Source organism: Lissotriton vulgaris, chromosome 9 (genome assembly GCF_964263255.1).
Source record: "Lissotriton vulgaris chromosome 9, aLisVul1.2, whole genome shotgun sequence".
NCBI classification, from domain to species: domain Eukaryota; kingdom Metazoa; phylum Chordata; class Amphibia; order Caudata; family Salamandridae; genus Lissotriton; species Lissotriton vulgaris.
Window position 1 is genome coordinate 511898901 of NC_141697.1, and position 20034 is coordinate 511918934.

A 20034-nucleotide genomic window follows, 5' to 3' on the forward strand; every position below is an offset into this window, starting at 1 on the left:
GGCAGGAAACCCTTTGTCCAAGCCTCCCTCGCTGGAAGGACTCCCAGCAGCAGGAGGTCAGACTCGTGTCTGTGGTAGCAGCATCCATTTTGTGATGCTGAGGCGCGAGTTAACTTTAACCGGGGTTCACAGTTACATACATGTCGTGTCCCTCTAGAAGGGTGGAATGCTAACCCCGTCGCCAGAATTGGCGAGGGGTTAGTATTCCAATTCGTATGACACCTTACTCGACATGTTTTGATAATGTTATACCAGAGTTAGCATTTGACCGCGAGGATCATAATGCACTTAAGAGTATATGGTATAGCGTTATCATGGAACAGCTATTAGGACTTGGTTCCGCAAGCTGCAAACGGGCTCAGCTCATGCCAGAGCACCATCTCACATAATTCCAAGCACTCTGCCTTCAGGATTGATAAGGCCTGCCATAGGAGTGACTGATAGGAATATATGTGTCCATTTTAGGGTTAGGTATAGAGATGCTATACCTAAAGCAAAGGGTGATTACACCACCTTGCCCCAGCTGTTGTGCAGCCAGTTGTGTCAGATCTGGATGGCCAGTCAGGGGTGGCATAATACATGCTGCAGCCCCTGGTAGGCCCTGGGTACACCTATACCCTGGGTACCTAAGGTAAACTGTACAGGGACTGATAAGGTGGCCCAGTACCAATTGGTAGATGCACCTAAGGTACATGCTTGTCAATTTAGAGAGAGAACAGCTAGGCTGTGGGTCTGATTAGCAGGCCCACAGCCAGGGAAAGTCGTAAACCAGTGAAGCAAAAAGCAAAAATCGGGGGTGACCATAGGATTGCAGACCCCACCCTCCTACATAAATGTTCCTCAAATTAAAAAGCAGCGCCCATCCGTATTTTCATGACTTTAACAAGAGACAATTGATGTATCATGAGCAACCGTTCAAGCGGTGTGGTGAGGTTGACCATTCAAACCGGAGTGCCAGAAAAACAATGTTAACCACATGACTGCTACCAAATGAACATGAGAATAAAAAACAAGTCACCTTGTGAATTTGAACATGGGGGAAGGAACTAGTCATGCTGTTTCAAGTCTAAAAGTAACCTCATTGCAAGTGAACCTTCAATAATCACAGTCTGGGCAAGCTACATGCTTCGTGACTACATGAGACTGCGAGTCCCAACATGCACCACACCGGGGAATTTAGTATAAAGTTACTAACAATGGCATTCGGAGAGTGTTAACCCTGTAACCGTTGACCTTAATTATAGCAATCTGACTGGAGACGTGGCCCAAAGCCACTAGAAAGTATACTGTAAAAACAATATGAGCACTACAAAATCAACTTATCCACGCTAGTCTACCCAGGCATTAAATAAACGTATCACTCATTTTCAAAGCAATATTGTGCTCAAAACAGAATCACAAAGTATAACCAAGGCTAAGTCCGTCGTGATACTTTTGCCCCTTAAAAACATACTCCACTACTCTCACGACTAGAGAAAAGAGAACGTAAGTGGAGAATTAGGCGTTCGTACATTACAACACCTCCAAGTGAGTGTGAGATAAATTACCATGTGAAGATAGTGTGTTCCATATTCGAACGTGCAATATATTTCTTGCAATACGAGTCTTGAGTATCCCAAGTTTTGTGTATTTTCTCAGTACATTAATCTGTTTCCCATTTCTATGTCATGAATAGGTTCTACATGTGTGCGAATGGGAAGAATCAATATCAACTTAAAATAAATCTCTCAATATATTGCAATTTATCAGTTTAATTTTTTATGAAGAGAATGTTCAACATCAATACCAGGATTTGAGACTGTTAATATTGGTAGCCTGTGGGCCATACAGCTGTGCACTACTGCTGTAGTCCAGCTACTATTGAATAAATAAGATGCTGCCATAAGTTGTCACCTCATTGCATGGGACCAAATGGGACAAATTCATCCACCTCCCAAATAAAACCAAGAAGATTTGCCAAGCATCTAGTCCTATGGGCAAGTAGATATTTCATAAAAATCTGCATCCCTGAAATGGAACACACCATTGAATTTTTTCGAGATACTAGAGCATGCCCAGCATTGTGTATACAATCTACTGTGTTTACCCATTCATAAAAAATTTATAGACATTTTTTCATTAATGAAAAAAATAAGCAGCAGAACTTTACACACTGTGAACAGGGTAGATTGTTTTTTCAGGGTGACCCGGCACATGCCATTTCCAAGTCAGTTTAGAAAAGAAAATACAGTATTAATAAAAAAGACCTGTACGGTAAGGCCAAATAAGGCAATATCCATTGGGGCAACAAGATACAGAAGCTCCTATAAATTACTACATTAAGTTGGAAGGATTGAGGCTGGGTGATATTCAAATAAAACACTAAGGGTCTTTAAAGAGGTAGCTAAGCACGTTGGGATAGGCTCAGTGGAATTAAAATCTAAGTGGTTGGGAGCTATGATAAAGCCGGTTTTGATGCCAGCTAATTTGCTGGAGTCAATCCACAAGACAATCATTAAGGCCTTCCCTGCCCTTCAAGTATTATGCTTTCTTTTTCTTAAAGCTATTTCACGCTAAATAAATAACAAGTACAAAAATTATGCATATTGATGAATGGCCTCAATACAAGTTTTTAAATGTAATTTAGAGGAGTCTAGAATTTCAGAGAGATTAGATAATAAATTCAAATTGGTTTCAACCTTTCTGTATGGTTTATGGCAACCTTACATGAGCAGAGAAATAAGCAAGAAGATACACTTTAATAGAAAAATAATGCCTCTTACCCGGTGACATCTCTCAAAGGCCTGCTTTGTTTCCTGCAAAAGGTTAACCACCACGTCTTGTGTAAGAAATGTCTCTCCATGTGTATCAATACTTGGGCCAAGAGATAGATTGGTACGTTGTCTAATTCTCTCCTTAAGATCTTGAATACTAGAACACAAGACACAAAAGTTAACAATGCACTCATATATTCTGTCAAATTAAGTACATACCCTAAAATCTGTATAACATTTATAGGAAGAGTTGAATCCAGTCATCCAACTAAAGTGAAAAAAACAAGTAACCATTTTCAAGGAAAATCATAACGTTCATGAAGCTCTCCATCACATGAAACTGGGATGACAAGGATCTTTTTAGTGAGTTATCCTCTGCAATTTAGAATTACGCAGTTTTAGTCACTTGGAGTAGGCGCTATGGGTTTTTGACTGCTAGAGTCCCAATCCCTTATAAGAATAGCATATCTTTCTAACTTGACAATGGAACTTGGGCATGTGAATGAACAATTAAGAGGCCCAAGCGCAGTCCAGGTCCACTATTGTCTGTAATACCAAATTGACCAACTCATATTTTCTCTGGCAGTGTTGTTTTTGCCTAGACCTCAATCTTGACATTGAGCAAAGCAAACTTTTAAGAAGGAACCGGAAGACTGCAGAGTGTCAAAGTTGCAACAGTCATCATATGTACTTTTTACTCTCACACAACATCAATTCCTCCCTACCATGGGAAAATTACCACATTTCAATAGCTCCTTAAAGAGGAGAAAGGGAAAGGAGGAAGGCAGCAGAACTGTTTGGACTAGTCCTCGTCAAAGATCCATAATTAACTAGTTATTGACGTCACAGAAACGTGCAACATGCAGAGTTTTGCTGAAACCATGGGGAGTCAGCTAAGTTGAAACACTGCAAATAACACTAATCAGAAAGAATCTCTGAAAAGCCTTGCAGATATCTTTGAACTACCAACATGAATTTGTGCTTTGGAGCAACATGTGAAAAAGAGGCATATATCAGTACACAATATAAAGTGTCCATTATCAGAATGCACAACACAACACTACAAGACTAAAAGGTAATCAAGGGAGCAAGAAGATTAAGCAAATGGTATGAGCTCAGTGACCGGCCAATTAGGATCTGGTAATTCTACTAAGTGGAAGTATGTACATAGAGCCCATAGAAGGGAACCAACTCAATCTCTAAATCAATGTTCTAGTTTATTGGACAGATGAAAGGTTCCTCAGCTTCCCCCACATACCTTACCCACTTCACAGCAATTTTTAGTAACCCAAAAAGGTTCCATTGGTGGTTTGCACTTATTTAGCAGTTTCTGACAATTCTTCTATTAATGCAACCACTGGGGCCGAAGCGAAGACCAGAACTAGTCCCAGAGCAGGTTCTATGCACTACAACGGAACGTGCAGTAATTAGTCAGAGTGCCATCGGCTAGCTGCATCTTTCACATATGGTTTATAATCTTTGAATCTTGTACCCTGGTTAGGCGCCATGACACAGATTTGTTAAATAGTTTCTTCACCTTATGAAAGTTTGACAGAGGTTATACGCATGTTAAGAATACTAATGCTTTCATTTTTAATATGGCTAGGTCGGAATTGTTCCATACAGTGTGTACAATTGAGACATCATGTTCTCACTGCATTAGATGGGTATAATTCTTATGCCGTTTTCCAATGCTCAGCTTGGGAAACAAGGAAAGCCGGTTCACAATTTTCTCCATTCAGAGAAAGACTGTTTAAAATCTAGTGTTGTAGCTGCAAGGTACTGGAGAGTATCCTCTGCCTAGGGTCTTGGAGGTCAGAGCAATATGCCCCTTTATCTGGATGTCTGAGAATAGAACGGTTGCACCTGTTCCAGATCAGCCAGAGAAAAATTATGTGCGCATTTGGGTGAATTTCTACAGATTGGCACAGAATACATTGCAAGGTTCTCTTAACACTTTCAGAAAATATTAGACAAATTCTTTGGTTTCAGGTTCCTAACATACACCTGTGCTACTTCATTAACATATTGATATAATTTTTCTATGCTTCTTGTTAGTTTATAATAATGATTTTAAACTGTAGCATTGTTGTACTTCTTGGACTTTAGGAACCAAGCTGGAGGCCCCACATTACCAAATTATCCTAGTAATGTCTTTGCCAGGTCACTGTGGGCACACATGCAATCTAGGTCTAAAAGCCAACGAAGATCGTTCTGTGCTTTGAAGGTAAAGTGAGGTACATGCAAAGTCTTTTAGGTCTCATCATACACTAATGGAAATTTACAATTTGGCTGAATTGTGCCTAAAGTATCTGGTGACCTTGTTTAAGCCATGCTAGAACATTTCTGACAAGGGATAGAGTGGTAGTGATGGAGCAAGGACTTGTAGAAAAGAGACTTGCTTGAAAGCCATCCGCTCCTTTAACTCACTAACAAGTATTAAAAACAGTTTTGTGTAAAACTAATGTGCACCACACCAACATGTGGGTTAGTGAAGCTTGTATATGTGTTTGCTAACGTTAACAACTCAAACAAATTACTAAAATGGCTTTATACCGGAATTCTTTATTGTGCATGCGTAAACTGCATCTATGCAGTATCACGAACTGTCGCTTGGAGGGAAATTCTTGCGCATGAGCAGAAGGTATCAATATAGAGTCTTGAAAACGTGCGTGTTTGGCATCTGCTTGCTTGAAACTAAATAGAGTAATTTTACTAATGCTAATGCGGGGAAAGAATGAATACATAAAAGGGAATAGAGTAGGGATGGGTGGTTTACAGTGAACCCATTTATTTTTTTAAGTAACATCAGTCTTTCCGACTCGATCACTAGTGCGCATTTGGGCCTCTCGTGTATGTCTGAAGTGAGCTGAGTCACATGATAATGGCACATGACAACTGAAAGTCAACCCAGAAGGATAACATAAGGGTCGGGAAGAGGACAAGGTCGCAGAGTGCCAGAGTCTGAGAACCAGCAGTGAAAAGTTTAAATGAATGAGCCTACATGCTAGATTTTTAACAATTGTTGCAGGTGAAATGTGAATGCGGTGGGAAAATAAATCCCCCCCCTTCTGGTAAGCAATACTTTAAACTTTGCCTTTACATCCTATGACTAGTTGATCTTAGCCTAAAGATTCCTATTTTTTATACAGGTAGAACCCTTACAGCCCGGTCTCACCCTAACGTCGAGATCCCTCAAAGTTAAAGACCTGTACAGTGTGCATACCAGGCAAGTAGTCATTTAGATCAGCTAAGGAATCTACTTTGACTAACACTCAAACAAGTTTAACTCCAATGTATGCTCTCCAATTTCCAGATAAAGACAATTGAGTTCGTCATTTCCTCCCGATCCTTTTTCCCAACTGGCATTCTCACTCAGTGGTAAGATGTGGGAGTTATGTGTCGGCACTTTGTCATGTCTCCTGATGATTGGTCTTTTCACCTTGTGTTACTAAATCTTGAAAAATTATGTCCTTAACCTGTCTTTTTTCTTTTGTGTTATTTTTCTTTGTCATTTAGATACTACATAAGGCCCTGAAGAGAATCCCAGGAAACCCAGTGGGATTCGAAACGCGTAGGCCCTTGCCACAATGTGTCTGTGAGAGCGACAGGATTATTTAGATATTTTTTCCTAGTCGCTAGTACAATACCAAGTTTCCTTAGTAAAAAAGTTTCTTTTTGTAGATCTAATTAGGATTGTACATTATAAAAATTGTCTCTCTATTTTTGTAAAACTGTGGCCGCAGACAGTGGCTTTCTGCTTCTCTTGTAGTATAAATTGTACATATTTGAAGACCAAAGCTTATGTTCTTTATAGTCCCTTCCCTTGAGTGGCGTGAATGTGTCTTGAATGCCTGTGATATGTCTGGAACATTGTATGACTGATGAGTAGTAATCACTTCCCCAATTCTTGTGTGTCCTTTTGTGAATATGTCCCCTTGTAAAAAATGAAAAATAATCTAAGTTTTCTGTTTTTCTAACAATGCAAAAATAAAAAACTATTAAGTAGTAATTTCCTTTCTTGAATTTTTTTTCAAGTTCTGTATGGGTATTTGCTTTATTAAAACTATTCATATCAGCACTGGCACCTCACTTTTGTTTCTTGAGAGTCTGAGAACCAGCAGTGAAAAGTTTAAATGAATGAGCCTACATCGTGATTTTTAACAATTGTTGCAGGTGAAATGTGAATGCGGTGGGAAAATAAAGCATGAATAAAAATTAAGGGGATGGGTTTATGAACAATGGTCTAACAGAAAAATGACATATAAGCATGGTTTGATGATCTTCCCCCCCTTGCCTGACCAATCAGATTCAGTATTTTTAAGATACTGAAACATTAATGCGTGGTACATGAAGAACGAAAGGTATAATTGAGATAGCTTTAGTTAGTTAGTCCGCACAATTCGGGATGCTGATGCTGCGGGAGGTGCTGTTGCTGTAAAATGCGGATGAAGAATCGAATGCAGAGCCGAATATCCTAAGTTAATTAGGATTAAAAAGAAGATCACAGAAGACTCTCGAGGAGGAGGAAGAGAGTGTCAGAGAGGGGTGCTGTGGAATTTTAGTTTACGAACTGAACATCATCTGCGCCAGCTTGTCACCTATGTACAACGTGCACGACAACCATTTTAGGTATCATGGTCTCCCCGTCCACGATCGGTTTCCAGCGCGCCCCTCTGACCCAGCAAGCATCCTCCGCGCACCCTGGCTCCCCCTCCCTCCCTCTCATGAGCATGACCCTTCCGCATGACCCTGTCCTTGGGAGTCACGCCAGCGCCTGACCAACACCTCCTCTCCTCCCATGAATACCCCTCTGTTGGTCAACCTTCCCTCCGCACTGGATTGTCCACGCGGCATGAATACCACTGCTTTGATGACCCCTCACCCCGTGTCCGGCTGTCCACACAGGTCCGAGGCCATTGCCTAAGCCGGGAGATACCATTTACTGCCCCTCATTGTATGGAATCGCCCCTCTTCAAAGGATACACTGTTGATCAGGGCCTCCCCACCCCCTGGGATATGATCAGGCGCACACATCCTAAGACTTGGCGAAACACTCAGCTGCGTGATGACCCCCTCCTCTTATCAGCAGGTTGAGGACCTCTATTGTGAAGGTATATGGGGGTGGGATTGACACGAGGATTACGGGGATGTGTCTTTCCTTGTTGTTCACAATGTTCTGATTGTAATAAAGAAAGGTCACATGCCATAAACCAGTGTATAAGAGGCCAGGCCTCCGAGAGGCTGTTAGAGCACCTCGAGACGATACCTTGTTGTCTGATCTGATGTGTTCTGCTCCGTCGGAATAAAACTTCTGTTTCCTGCCTTCTGGTCTCCGGCGCCTGCCTCATTGCTTGTTAAATTGAATGGTACAAGGGCGGTTAGCGCCGGGCAAATCTTGAAAAAGGTCATAGCCCTACCTTTTTCTACAATTGGCGTCCCAAAGCGTGGGGCCCATCAGTGACACGTGGATCCAGTGGGAGAGGTCCCGACGACAGAGTGAACGACTGCAACGATCGGGAGAGCTCGTGTCCGATAGACCCTCGTCTGACAGCCGATCATCCGACCTTCACTAGTTCCGAACAGACCTCTCTCGAGTGATCTAAGGTCCTGACTGGGAACCATCAGGAGTGCCACGAACATCACGAAGAAAAGAGGACGATCGGGCGCTGGATTCAGAAGACAGGAAACCGTCCATGCGGTCCGGGTAAGGTCGTGTAGACACGACGAACTGAGAAAAAATTGTTTGGTTTGGATAATACTAGTATTACGCTTTGTTGAAACCCTCTGGAGATTCACCGTCTGCAAACGGAGAAAATAACAGGCTCTCTCTTTTGCAAGCAGTGAAGGATAGGTAACGCAGACTTTTGTCCCCGTTGTAACCCGTCATGCCTATCTTCCTCCCCCACTGTTGTCCCGAACTGTCGTTCGTGGATTATTGTCTGGAGATTCTTTGTCTGCAAACAGGGAAGAACAAGGTCTCTCTTTGCAGGTAGAGAAAGGGTGGGTAACGCAAACTTTTCGTACCCACTTATTCTCCCCACTGATTGTTTGATTGGCTGAACACTGATTGTTCGGTATTGGTTCTTTTGAGGTATTCACGGCCTCCAAACAACGTAGAATAGAAATATTCTGTCTAGTCTTTGTCCGCCGTGATAAGATAGGTAGTGCAGACTTTTGTCCCCGTTGTAACCCGTCATGCCTATCTTCTCCCCACTGGTTGGTAGCCTGTACAGCCCGGACCGCTTATTAGAGATGAACCATCCAGCTCCACTGGAGGGCACCCCTAATAAGGACATGTTCACTAAGCATGGACTAGTCGCCATAGCTTATACTAAGTTATGGCATAAATATACAAAGAAGAACCCTGAAAGTCAGTGGCCACTGATAGGTTCCTTTGACGATCATAAAATAAAAGCATTAGAAATAGCGCTACAGAAAAATAAGACTACGCCCACTATGCTCGATAGTATCGGCATGTGGCGCAAAGAAACGGAACAACGAAAGAAAAGAGAAGAGGCAAAAATAGGGAAAGAATTACGAAAGGCAGCCCACCTAGCCGCAAAGCAACTAGAAGAAGAAATAAAAGAAAGGAAACTATGCGAAACCAAGAATCAGGGTCGACAGGTCAATGTCCCGTTAGGACCCCCTCTGCACTCTACCCTGAATTGCCCTCCAAACAGCGGGCGAACGATGAGTTACTACTAGGTCCCCCAATCATCTACATGCCCCCTCCGTATGCCCCCAGCCAACAACACTCGCAGGCCCTAAATGCAAACGAGAACGACCTCAGCGCTAGTGCACCGGCCCTCACGGCCTCCGCACCAGCCACATTAACAACCTCGTCAGACGACCCCGAGGCTAGCAAACAACCACCAGCCAGGCCAAATAGGTTGAGCAAAGATGAGCGGGATGGGATCGACAAAATAGCAAAGACCATAGTAGAACGAAGGGAGAGCGAAGAGTACACAATGAACATATATAATTCACATGCCGACAGCCACAGGCGGCATTTCATTTTGCGATTCAGCTACCACACCCTGAACGCATATGAAGATAGGTACCAAAGTAAGGGCCCCGCTAAACTAACAACGCTGTATAGGAAGATTGATGTTGGAGATGGGACTGAATGTGAGGCGACGGAGCTCTTCACGCAGATACTTGAGGTCCTCCGCCACCTCACGGAACAAAAACCAGAAGCCAAGGTTACAGTCCCTGAAACGACCTCAGTAGAAGTAGCCAATACTATGATGCCCATCAGAGAGGCGGCCCCTTACTGGATCCCGCCACGTGGCCAGGGAACAAGCGATGATATTAATAATGCAGATGCAAAAGGGAGGGTTGTGTACAATTGGGTTTACCAACCTTGGGACCGACAAGATATCCTAACCTTTAAACAAACTCTGCCCGATTTAAGAAAGAACCCGACAGCATTCTATACCGAATTAGGCACAGCCTTGGGTTCGACGATAATGGCTTTAGCGGACATTGACTTGTTCTTCGGGTTATGCCTGCCGGCTGACGTGTGGAAGCAAATCCGGAAGGCTGACCACACGGATCTGTTTGGGCATACCTGGGACCAACTCGGTAAATTAGATAGACAACGAGAACCTGGAAGGAAACCAGTAAAAGACATACTAGAACTCCCAGACAAAATAGTTCAGAAATTAAAGACACTGATTCCAGAAAGAAAGGTAGACTGGTCGATAGTCACGGCCTGTCGACAGAAACCCCAGGAAGATGTGTCAGAATACTTCTCCCGGTTCGAGACAGTGTTCTCCGACTACAGTGGCCAAGACATGACCACCGCAACCGGACAGCACCTGTTTGTACAAAATTACGTAAAAGGCCTAACACAAGAGGTCTCCCAAAAGCTGCAGACGAGTGAGAGTAGTTGGGGGGCCTCCAAACCCGCAGCTATCCTTCAGATGGCTCAGTATTACGAGCACCAAAAGAATGAGAATGATAGGGCGTCCGAGAAAAAGAAGAAAGATTTAAAAGAAAGGGTAATGATAGCCCAGATACAAGGTATAACGGTAGGACGGGAACATCAAAGGGGGAACTACCAATCAGCCACCCCCAGAGATCTACCTCCTAAAGATCACACTCCCACACCCCACACTGGACGTAGAGACATTAGCAATGACCAATGCGCCTTCTGCAAAGGGTTCGGCCATTGGAAATACCAGTGTCCGGTTATGCTAGAGATGAATAGAAATAGGGACTCCAGGGATGTGGCAGGTGGTCCGAGAAATAGAGTACAAGGACGAGGGCACACCAACGACACCAACAATGACAGATCAGGGAGACTGAACACATTTGACCGTCCCCGACAGAACCAATATCAGCTGTCCGAAGGTGAAAATGCCCCCGACTTTGCATAGGACTGCCAGGGGCAAGGGAGGGATCCAGTCGAGCTCTGTGTTGACCAGCAAGGTCCTTATGTCACCGCTAAGGTCCTGGGTACAGAGTCTCCATTCTTGGTAGACACTGGGGCGACACGTAGTGTGTTATCAAAACGACTGATTCCAAGGGCACCCTTGTCTGGCTCACACATAACGTCGATAGGTTTCGATGGAACGCCCTCCACTAACCCCCTGTCCGTACCTATTTCCTTTGACCTGGAAAACAACACCACTGACGCGACATTTCTGCTTTCCTCCAACTCCCCTGACGCCATAATGGGCATTGACTTACTGAAACATTTTCGAGCTACCATTAGGTGTTCCCCAGATGGAATACGAGTCATCCTGTACGACAACCCAGACATGCCCAGATCCCGTCCCTCACGACACATGTGCTCCATAACGGACGCTGACCTGTCCTTGCTTGACACCCTGCCACCGTACCTGTGGGCCAAAAATGACTCTGATGTGGGACGAATGATGATTGACCCTATTCATATAACTGTAAGACAGGACGCTATGCTCCTGAAACTCCCACAATATCGGATATCCCCAGAGGGCGAGAAGGCACTGGTAGCGATCATTCAGTCTCTGGTAGATGCAGGAGTGGTTGAAGAGGTGGTCAGCAACGTCTGCAACAGCCCAATCCTACCTATTGTCAAGAAGCAAGGTGAAGGAGATGAGAAAGCGTACCGCTTTATCATCGACCTGCGAGAAATTAACAAAGTGGTTGTACCCCAATACCCTGTAGTCTCCGATATCACCACCATTCTGACCCTCATCCCGTCCACTGCCACCACCTTCACTGTTATCGACCTTAAGAATGCGTTTTTCTCTATCCCCATCCATCCAGACAGCCGTTATCTCTTCGGCTTCACTTTAAAATCCCGCTCGTACCGATTTTGTAGAGCTCCCCAGGGGTACACCGAAAGTCCCAGCATTTACAGCCAGGCCCTCAAAAGGCAGCTGGATGCCTTCCAGCTGCCAGATGGAGTGGTGTTGATCCAATATGTCGATGATATCCTTTTGGCGGCTGACACCACCCCGCTTGCAACGACAGCCACCGTCCAACTCCTACACTTTCTTGCAGAAAATGGCCACAAAGTCTCCGAAAAGAAGTTACAATTCTGCCAGCCACAAGTGACTTACCTAGGCCATCTCCTGTCCAAAGAAGGGAGGAAACTTACACCCGACCCAATCCAAACCATCCTAGACACCCCCATCCCAAAAACACAAAAGCAAGTCCGCTCTTTGGTTGGCCTAACCTCTTTCTGCAGACAGTGGTTACCTAACTTCAGCCTCATTGTAAAACCTCTACTTGCCCTATTAACCAAAGATGCCTCCTTCCCGCTCCCTTGGACCCCTGAGTGTCAAGCATCCTTTAAGGAATTGCGAGATGCTCTCTGTTCGGCGCCTGTCCTAGGAACCCCGGATTACTCCAAACCCTTCTCCCTCTTCACCCACGAAAGGGAGGGGTGTGCATTGTCTGTCCTGACTCAATCGATTGGTCCTAAGCAGCGCCCTTGTGCCTACTTCTCCGCCACTCTTGATCCTGTAGCCAGAGCCTTACCTGCCTGCCTTCGAGCAGTAGCTGCCGCTGCTGTCTCTATCCGTCAGAGCGAGGGAATTGTACTTTCCAACTCCCTCACCGTGCTAGTACCCCATGCTGTCGACACCCTCCTGAACCAAACCAAGACTCAACACCTGACTAGCGCACGACTGACAGGGTACGAACTGACGCTACTTGCACCCCACATCACACTAAAGAGATGCACAACTTTGAATCCTGCCACATTGTTGCCCCTGCCTGAAAATGACCCCGACGTTCCTCCCATACACGAATGTGTGACCCTCACGGACGAACAAACTAGGAGTAGAGTTGACCTCCGAGATACTGCTTTCACTGATCCCGATGGAGAGCTATGGGTAGACGGCTCATGCATCAAACTCCCAGATGGCACCACTTCAGCTGCCTATGCAGTCACAACAGCCCGAACAGTAGTTGAGACAGCCTGCATCACACAACGATCTGCCCAGGCAGCAGAGCTGATAGCCCTCACACGAGCATGCATCATAGCCACGGGGACCACTGCGAACATATACACAGACAGCCAGTATGCCTTCGGGGGGTGGTCCACCATTTTGGACTCCTGTGGAGGGAGAGGGGATTCCTGACGTCCCACGGCACCCCAATCCTCCACGGAGATCTAGTCTCCGCCCTGATTGAAGCAGTTCTCCTCCCCAAACGATTAGCGGTGATCAAATGTCAGGCACACAAAAGGGTGACAGACTTAGTCGGGCAAGGGAATGCACTGGCCGACATCACTGCACGAACCACAGCTGAGAATAGGACGGTGACACGCATGTATGTGACCAGGTCACAAGCAGAGAAATGGAGTGACACAAGGGTAATGATCAGAGATATTCAGTCGGCCAGCACCCCTCACGAACTGACTAAGTGGGCAAGGGTGGGTTTGAAGGACGAAGAGGGCTGCTGGCGAACGAAGGATGCAAACAAGTGGTTGCTGCCCGACTCATATCTGATCCCCATACGGACGATGGCACATTCCCCCGCACACATAGGATCTGCACCCATGATCGAGCTCATTTCCAAAGTCTGGCACAACGACAAAATCCCCGACTCAGCCAGACGCCTAGTCCAGCAGTGCCTTATCTGTCTGCAACACAACCCCGGGAAAGGAACTGTGGTACCCCGGGGAGGGTTTGGGACCCCCAATCACCCCTTTGAGGTCCTTCAGATGGACTACATCCAACTAGAGAGATGCCAAAGCTTGAAGTATGTACTAGTCATCGTATGTGCCTTCAGCAAATGGGTAGAGGCCTATCCAACCCGTGACAACACTGCCATGACTACTGCCAAAGTACTACTGAAAGAATTCTTCCCTCGCTATGGCCTTTGTCGAATTTTATGGAGCGACAATGGCCCCCACTTCATAGCTGAGGTTATCCAACTAATCCTAAAGGGGTTGGGGGTGAAGCAGAGGTTTCATGCGGTCTTCCACCCCCAATCCGCCGGTCTGGTGGAACGCCATAATGCCACACTGAAGTTAAAACTGTCAAAAATAGTGGCCACCACTGGACTTAACTGGCCGGATGCCCTCCCACTGGCCTTGTTATCAATGCGCTCCACTCCCACCAAACACCACCTGACCCCCTACGAGGTCGTGTTTGGGCGACCGATGAATCTCTGGACTGCTCCCAAACCGACCTCCATTCATGACGTCCCAGACGTCCTACTATCTGATTATTTGTCCAAATTAACTAAAACGTTGTCTGTCATTCATCAACAGGTGCAGCAGGCCATCCCCGATGCTTCCAGGGGCCCCGGCCACGACATCCAACCGGGAGATTTCGTTCTAATACGAAATTTCCAACGGACCAAGAGTCTGGAACCCCGGTGGACGGGCCCCTGGCAAGTGCTGATTACCACACGGACGGCGCTTCGAGTGGAGGGGAAGAAGCACTGGCTGCACGCACATCACTGCCGGAAGGTCTCTGCAAACCTGGCCACGACAGAAAACGTCAACACCCAAGAAGAGCTCCTGAACAAAGACCGACCGACGTTGAACTGTTATCCCGATACTGAGGCACTCGAACTTGCAAAATTCTCTGATCCCACTGTGCCATCCAGAGAAGGGTATTTCCTGCGTCAAAAGGAGGGAGCTTCGGCTAAGTAGGCCACGGACTAAGTTAAATCTCAGAACGGTGACCTCAGCACAACCAAGGGTTGCCGGGAGAGAAGCTAAACGAAGTCTGTGGTTCTGCCCACTACCGAGCCCCTTGAAAGTGATGGAAGCGCCAGATGAGAAGATGATGGAAGCGCCAGATAAGAAGATGATGGAAGCAACAGGAAATACCCGCTACAGAAACCCAAAGACTGACAATTTGCACAAATCAAAGACAATAGCCCTCTTTATTGTCTTCCTCTTCTGCCTCCTCCTCATGACCTCCTTCTGGATTCTGGAGGAAAACACACCGGCTCATGAGGCATTGCTACCTACTGCACAACCAACACCCCTGAAAGAGCATCACCTAGTCTCTCTGTCGCCTCAGCTGCGAGAAAGGCGCAGGGAATTCTGGAACAATTATTTCGTGCAACTGTTGCACCAACACAACCTTGCCGCAAACGCTACGAACTGCTGGATCTGCGGATTGCTCCCGCATGCCGCTGGACACTCCATCCCCTTCATCCCTTCTCCTTTCTCAGTTCACGGCTCCTGCCTCGCCTGGTTGATCCTCATGCAAGAGAGCCACAAGGACAACGCCACCTCCAGCCAGACGGTGTCGCACTTCTACTCTGGTTTCTGGCTGAACAAAACCGGAAAGACTTCTGCTGCCCTGTGTCCTGCGCTAACGGGCGCCACCTTCCTTAAAGACATTCCAGCCAAAGAACGAGTCGAAGTACAGGTGCTCCACAATCCAGCCAGGACCACCTTCTCTCATCTGCAAAAACAAACTACCGCTACTCTGACTGTGGCCCTGTCTGTTATCAATGTCACAGGTCTTGTGTGTCTCGAAGGCCATGGAACGCAGCTGGTGGGTCACAGTGCCTGCCGAATCACCAGAACATTGGACTCAGTTGACCCCCCTTCCTTTGTTGCTTCTCCGAATATGTACTTTGTGTGTGGCACCAAAGCTTACACCTGGCTCCCGAGAGGTTGGAAGGGCGCCTGTTACATCGCCTTCGTTCTTCCACCCACATATGTAGCCCCTGCCAACCATCACCGGCAGAGGCGTGCAGATGACATTGGACAAGCCGACTCCACCGGAGCACAGTTCCTAGATGCAGCAAAGGGACTTGTTCCTCTGTGGGGCCCAATGGCAAACAGCTGCGCTATCCGACACCTGACTCAGGCAGTAGAAACAACGATCAACATCACGGCTGGCATCCTCGCTAACAACACGGCTGAGCTTCAAGCGGTCCGCCTTGTGACACTTCAAAACCGCCTTGTCCTAGACGTGGTCCTAGCCGACCGAGGAGGAGCATGCCGCATCATCGGATCTAGCTGCTGCACCTACGTACCTGACAACTCGCCTTCAGTCTACAAAGCCATTGAACACCTCCACAGACTTTCCTCAGAGGTTCACCAAGAACAAGAAGGATGGTCGCTTGGAAGCTGGTTTTGGGACACTTTGAAGGGATGGGGTTGGAAGTTGTTTTCCTTCATACTGATACCTGTTGTGATATTATGTGGGTGTTGCTTGGGTGTTCAATGTCTACCCCCCTTGTGCAGTTTCGTTTCTAACTGTATGTGCCCAAAGACTTTGGACTTCCGAAATGAGCACATGAGTCCCCTCTATGAAGTAGAAATACGTGACCTTATGGGGATAAATCCGAACTGACAAGTTGGCGAGACATGTTAAAAGGGAGGACTGTGGAATTTTAGTTTACGAACTGAACATCATCTGCGCCAGCTTGTCACCTATGTACAACGTGCACGACAACCATTTTAGGTATCATGGTCTCCCCGTCCACGATCGGTTTCCAGCACGCCCCTCTGACCCAGCAAGCATCCTCCGCGCACCCTGGCTCCCCCTCCCTCACTCTCATGAGCATGACCCTTCCGCATGACCCTGTCCTTGGGAGTCACGCCAGCGCCTGACCAACACCTCCTTTCCTCCCATGAATACCCCTCTGTTGGTCAACCTTCCCTCCGCACTGGATTGTCCACGCGGCATGAATACCACTGCTTTGATGACCCCTCACCCCGTGTCCGGCTGTCCACACAGGTCCGAGGCCATTGCCTAAGCCGGGAGATACCATTTACTGCCCCTCATTGTATGGAATCGCCCCTCTTCAAAGGACACACTGTTGATCAGGGCCTCCCCACCCCCTGGGATATGATCAGGCGCACACATCCTAAGACTTGGCGAAACACTCAGCTGCGTGATGACCCCCTCCTCTTATCAGCAGGTTGAGGACCTCTATTGTGAAGGTATATGGGGGTGGGATTGACACGAGGATTACGGGGATGTGTCTTTCCTTGTTGTTCACAATGTTCTGATTGTAATAAAGAAAGGTCACATGCCATAAACCAGTGTATAAGAGGCCAGGCCTCCGAGAGGCTGTTAGAGCACCTCGAGACGATACCTTGTTGTCTGATCTGATGTGTTCTGCTCCGTCGGAATAAAACTTCTGTTTCCTGCCTTCTGGTCTCCGGCGCCTGCCTCATTGCTTGGTAAATTGAATGGTACAAGGGCGGTTAGCGCCGGGCAAATCTTGAAAAAGGTCATAGCCCTACCTTTTTCTACAGTGCGATCCAGTAGTCGGTATTCTAGAGGTCATCTATTCTGTCCGCATTCCTGTCCTGAAGTCTTTCTCGCCTGATCTATCCCGGGGGACCCTTACCAGCCCTTTGGCAGGGTGTTGGCCTTCACACCATTCTTGGTAACTATAATTTTGTGCCATTCGCAGATGTTCTTTTCTCTCGGTCCACTCCCTTTCTGAGCACTGATCATTGCTTGAATCCAAATATATGTTTGATGATTTAAATGAACTTTCTCTCCTACGAATAAAGCTGAATGCACTGTGTATTTGAGATGAATCACATGCGTTTTGAAATTTAGATAAAGATTTAAAACTTTCCTGACTCTTTGGTTATTTATCTTAAAAAAAGAATAAGTTAGCTTATGTCATTTCACCATCAACTAGTTCAACTAATGGGTCATTGACCAGAGCAAAGAACTTTTTGATCACTGAAAGATTAATCAGGAGTATTGAATAACTAATCTTCAAAAGTGTGAAGAAATGTATAAAACGTTGACTACAGCGGTTTACTCAACTAAGTGTGTGTGCTTTTGGGCCCAGGTGAGTATATGGTATTGGAGTATCTGTTGTTGGTGCGCTGCTGGATCAGTAAGAGGGGCCTTCGTGAAAACCTGAAACATACCTGGCTGGAACAGAGCATATGCAGAGCCAGCTAGACACAATATATGTACCAGTCTTTGAGTTTTCAATAGAAAGTTGAAGGAGCCAAAACAAAGCCCACATGGAGATGACTCTCTTGCCCAATACCTGTAGCAGGAGAATGAGGATTTCAATGGCAACTAGTGTTATTTAGAGTTTTCCTTCATATGTTGTTTGCACTTAGGAGAATCCTGCGTCTTCTCTCTGCCCCTCAGTTTAGAGCAACATCATAAAACAAGCAACATGCTTCCAAAAAAGTAGGCCACATGCTCCATCAAGACTTTGGAATGCATTTGGTGGCACATGAAACTATCCTGCAAGTCATAATTGAGCCACAGGCACCACATGCAACTGTCATGTAAGTCAGTCAGGCATGCATCCAGTTGTTTTCCTTTGGGCAAGGCCTCAATCCAAAATACAGAGGCAACCTAGTGACAAATGAGACTGGAAAATTACGGCAAAAGTGTGTACTGCCACTTCTGTGGCACCTGTCAAAACAGGAAACCAAAGTCAAGGGCACAAGTATGAAATATAATACTGTGATGGAGCACTTGTTTCAAGATCACAGTTGTTCCAGGCCATCTAGCGACCATTGCATTAAATTGTTCTCGATTCAGTCTGATGCTTGTGGACATTTTTCAGTGTGAGGAAAAGGCCAGAAATTGTATCCATTACAAGAACAGACTAACCCAAATCTGTAAGGAACACCCTGACAGGACAATTTGAATGCTGGAATGGAACATTAATATGGCAGAACTGTGGCATCCTTTATAAGTCAAAGAATCATTAATAGGCTGCTAGTGGCCAATATGTTGTCCCTCTCCACTGCTCATTAAATCACAGGTATTACATAGACGTGACGACAACATCAAAGGTCACTAGATTGTTAACCAATACATTGCCAATGGTAAATATAGTAAAACGACAGTCAGAAAATGAGTTATTGCTCTGTCTCAAACTGATAATTGTTTTGAAATTCACCAATTATGGTTCATGGTGCAAAACATCAAGGACATGGACCACCACTGTGTGCTGTACATGACCTCACACTTGAAATCAACAATGACATCACAAGTAACAACTGATTAAATCACTTACAACATCACTAGCGAGGTAACTCAAGTCACTGCTCCGGTTTCTGTTTTTCATAAGGTCAATTATGCGATATAGTTAATAATCTAATTCTATTTTGTTTTCCCCTTCTTTTTTAAAAAATAAATCTTTTTTGCATTGCTTCAACATGTACGTCCTCATTGTGAAGTAGGTTAAATTACATATTGGCACTAATAAATGGGAAATGTAATTATCTCAACTGTTTTGTTTGAAAATCTGGTTTTCTTGGCATTTTTTATTTCATCTGTACTGGGTGAGTTTTTTGTTTTTATGCAATTTTTCTAATGCTAATTCAGAGTCCTTTTTGTTTTTCTGTAAGCATTTCTTATTTTATTTTGCTTTTGATGTTTAGTTATTTTTTATTATTGTAGTGTACTTATGTTTATATTAGTTTTTTAACATTTAAAATAGTTTTTTCTTTTTGTATTGTAATATGGGTTTACGTAGCCAGGGTAAAACATTAGAAATTTGTTTTTTTGCTAGTCCGATTCATATATAAATTCAAAACTTTTTTGTGACAGTGTGTGTGTATACACACACACACCAATTCATGTTTGTGATCAGTAACCAGACACCGACACAGCAGGCTAGGATATAACTCATCACACATTTTTATTTCTGGCTGTAACGCGTTTCAGCAGTAACTGCTGCCTTGATCACATAATAGACTCCATTACTTCCCATGTTTTAAACAGTGGATCACATGGTTTCGCCAACAATTGAGAGAGAACATTCCAAAAGGCAAATATACTAAAACACGAATGCTACTCACAATTTGTCTCTTTCTTTTTCTCTTGCGTTTGCCTTTTCAACAGATTATTATTGTCTGTTATTT

The 20034-nt window shown here is 45.3% G+C and overlaps 1 protein-coding gene across 1 annotated transcript in view; it reads right to left on the reverse strand.

The window, feature by feature from the left end:
- The window catches only part of EXOC5 (exocyst complex component 5), a 199807-nt gene that overhangs the window by 121722 nt on the left and 58051 nt on the right, over positions 1 to 20034 (reverse strand). Inside the window, exon 12 of the mRNA XM_086937971.1 lies at positions 2763 to 2910. Coding sequence (XP_086794097.1) covers positions 2763 to 2910 — 148 coding nt within the window. The remainder of the gene's footprint in view (positions 1 to 2762; positions 2911 to 20034) is intronic.